At 42.7% G+C, this 3194-nt stretch overlaps 1 protein-coding gene across 1 annotated transcript in view; it reads left to right on the top strand.

Annotated features, from left to right (window-relative positions):
• Positions 1-903: 903 nt before the first annotated feature.
• The window catches only part of MMP23B (matrix metallopeptidase 23B), a 26142-nt gene continuing 23851 nt past the window's right edge, over positions 904-3194 (top strand). Inside the window, exon 1 of the mRNA XM_018568676.1 lies at positions 904-1319. Coding sequence (XP_018424178.1) covers positions 1185-1319 — 135 coding nt within the window. The 5' untranslated portion in view covers positions 904-1184. The remainder of the gene's footprint in view (positions 1320-3194) is intronic.

The following is a 3194-nucleotide window of genomic DNA, read 5'->3' as shown; positions in this document are numbered from 1 at the left end:
GACAGCCTATGAAAAGGCACAAGAAGCTTCTGATGTTAGAGATCAGCGGAACAGAAAGATTGTCCAGGTGAGGGTGAGTCATCACTGGTGTGGGACAGAAGGCCCGTATATTACAGCGGCCCTTGCGGGGGTAGCGCTACATATATATATACATACATACTGGCCTTTACCGGTCATTTGTGAGTGCATACATTTCCCCTTTTCTGTCCTCTGGTGTCACTTAGGTTGTTGCGCTCTTCTCTTGTTTTTTGTTATCTCTGTAGCACGTTTTCCTCTGCTTCCACACCAAAAACATCTATCTCTGCCCCTTGGGAACCCTGTTTCAGTGTGCTGAGGGATTTTTACTGTATAAATTAATTGAAATGAACAGTAGAGCATGAGAAGGAGGTTGCACACCATGCAAACGTGAAAAGGGTTACAGTGCCATGAAGAAGCTTTGCATTTAGTGAACTTCATAACTGCACCACAGTTGCAATGTTTCCTGCATTTGCAGCTCAGCATTGGTTTCCCACTTGTGGTTTGATGTTGCTTTTTATTATCCACTTCCAGCCCCAAACACCACGCGCATTAAAATGCTGCCGGCACCATCTGCCTTCAAAGATTACATTGTCATTAGACAAAATTAAGCTTTTTGCAGTCTACTTTTTTTTTTTTTTAATGCTGATGATTTTTTTTGGTCTCCTTACAGCAAGCTGTCAAGATCAGATTTATCCCTGCTGTTGCTGAGCCAGTCAGCTGGAAGTAGACTTCAGGCACTGATCCCCCCACACTCGCCCCTACACAGTCCCAGACCAAACCCTTTTTCGCCTGTGAAAGATGAGAACATTTGGCTTCAATTGGAAGGATAGTTGGCAGCCCTGAACGCTCAGCCTGGATTTTTAACGAAAGTGAGAGAAAGAGAAGACTTAGAAAGAGCAGTGGTGGGGAGGCAGTGCAGCTGAAGTCAGACAGATGGGACTATATTATCACTAGACAGTAACAGAGTCATCTGCAATCACATTGAAGAAGACAAAACAACATAGATTAGGAATTCAGATGAAATGCATGGATGTTTAAGCAGGAAAGCGCACACTAGAGAGAAATGGGAATTATGCAAAGTATTTTCTGTTAACCGGCAGCTGATAGAGCGATAAGAGTCACAAAGCCCATAGTCAGGCTCTAGCAGAAGAGTTTAGTTACACAGCATGGATGGCCAAAGAGTGGAGGATGCCGGGAGTGGACAGAGGAGGCTCATCTGGATAATTCTTGGCCCAGTTCTGCTGATGGCACTAGTTGCTGGAATTTTCACTGCTTCCACCATAGCACAAAGGAAGACACAGGTAAGAGTTGGCCCCGAATTGGGATCCTCTTGAAATAGGTCTAAACCCAATCACTAAAATTTGATAAGCTTTAATGTGTGTGGTTTTCAATACCTTTAAATACGCAGCCTTTGTTAAACAAAACAACTAATCATCCTGCAATGAAGGTCCTCATTCAGGAGCTACCAGTTATGGGGTGGGGTGACAACTTATTTCCCAGTTGTGCTACTGCATTGTCACCCTGCCACATGCTCCCCTGGTGGAGACTACAAGTGGTCATGCTGACACACACTGTTTAGGCAAAATCCTATATATATATATATATACATATATATACATATATATATATATATATACACATATATATATATATATATATAATATATTTTTTTTTATATATATATATAATAGCTTCATAGCTTCATCTGTCCGGGAATAGGATTGTTCATTGGGGCGCAATATCTCCAATTTTGGTCTCCTGAAAAACATAAAGGAAATCAGTTTATTTGAACTTTTCCAAGAAAATTAAAGGTGTAACTTGACTGTTTTGTGTAATGAGCGGGTTCCATACTGATTTATGTTTTATGTTCCATTTTTAATAAATCTGGGTTAGTAGTTAATTGTATAATTCTATAGTAATGCATAAACATGCTGTAGCTCTCTGCCAGCACTGGCAACAACAGGTTTAGTTACACAGTGCAAAGATGAAATGTGAATACCTACTAACAGGAACCAGAATTTCAGTGTGGGTAGATGAAGGATAACTTTTGATTGGTCAGCGTGAGCTACTGTACTCTATTATTCTTTGCACTTGAATGACACCTTGAAGGGAAAACTGCCACTGTAATTATGTATTTATGTTTAAATATGTTGTTGCAGTTTTAACAATCATGAAAAATGCTGGAAAATAATGTTTTACAATAGAAGTACTATCAGGATACTCTGGTTTGAGATGTTTGTGTAGTGTTATTATAAAAGTTTCTAGAACTTAATGTTAACTTTAAATTTGCAAAGACATTCCAGGGGCATCATAACAAAAGGTGTTGAAAGTCTTACAGTTAATTTTCTTTAGAAAGCAACCACAAAATCTGTGTGCTTGTAGGGAAGCAGTGGTCTCTCTGCAGAAGCCTGACATGACTTCTGCTCTCCTGTTGAGTCTGAGCTAAAGCTCTTCAATCAGTAGGGAGCAGGGGTGGCCCTAGACTATTCGCCACCTGAGGCTGGGGGGCATGTTACGTGGGGATGGTGGTATGCTAATGATGCACGTTACAGGGGGTGGGTAGGATGAGTTAGAGTGGGTCGGGAGATCATTTAAGAGCTCTAAGCAACCTGTGACACTCTGGCCGCTGTCCTGCCCAGCTTGTGGCAACCATAGACATCACTGGTTGCCACGAGCTGAGCGGGACACTCTGCCAGAGTCCAACTCAGTTCCTGGCAACCAGTGACATTACTGGTTGCCGCAAGCTGGGCAGAACACTGGCTGGAGTGTCGCGTTCAGCTCCTGGCAACCAGTGCAGTCAGTGGTTGTCACAAGCTGGCCAGGACAGCGGCCAGAGTGTCACAGGTTGCTAGGAGCTCTTATGTCACTTTTTCCCAGATGGATTCCCCAATATTCTGTTTAGTATGCACGTAGTTACATAGGTTGCAAAAATAAAAAGCAAGGCACATAATGCATCGTCCAATCCAGTGGCGTAATTCCAGGGAAGAAGATTCCTTCCTGTCCCTTAGTGCAAATTAGACAACCCTTCTGCATATCTGCTGATTCAGTAGTCATGTTCCCTAATGGGATAGGCACTTAATAGGTGTACAGGGGTGGACTGACAACACATGGGGCTCCGGGCAATATGAGTTTATGGGGGGGGGGGGGTTGGTGACACCACAATGACTGACAGCCAT

This window comes from Nanorana parkeri, unplaced genomic scaffold (assembly GCF_000935625.1).
Source record: "Nanorana parkeri isolate BGI_ZX_2015 unplaced genomic scaffold, ASM93562v1 scaffold1226, whole genome shotgun sequence".
In the NCBI taxonomy this organism is placed as follows: domain Eukaryota; kingdom Metazoa; phylum Chordata; class Amphibia; order Anura; family Dicroglossidae; genus Nanorana; species Nanorana parkeri.
This window is presented reverse-complemented; position numbering and strand designations above follow the sequence as displayed.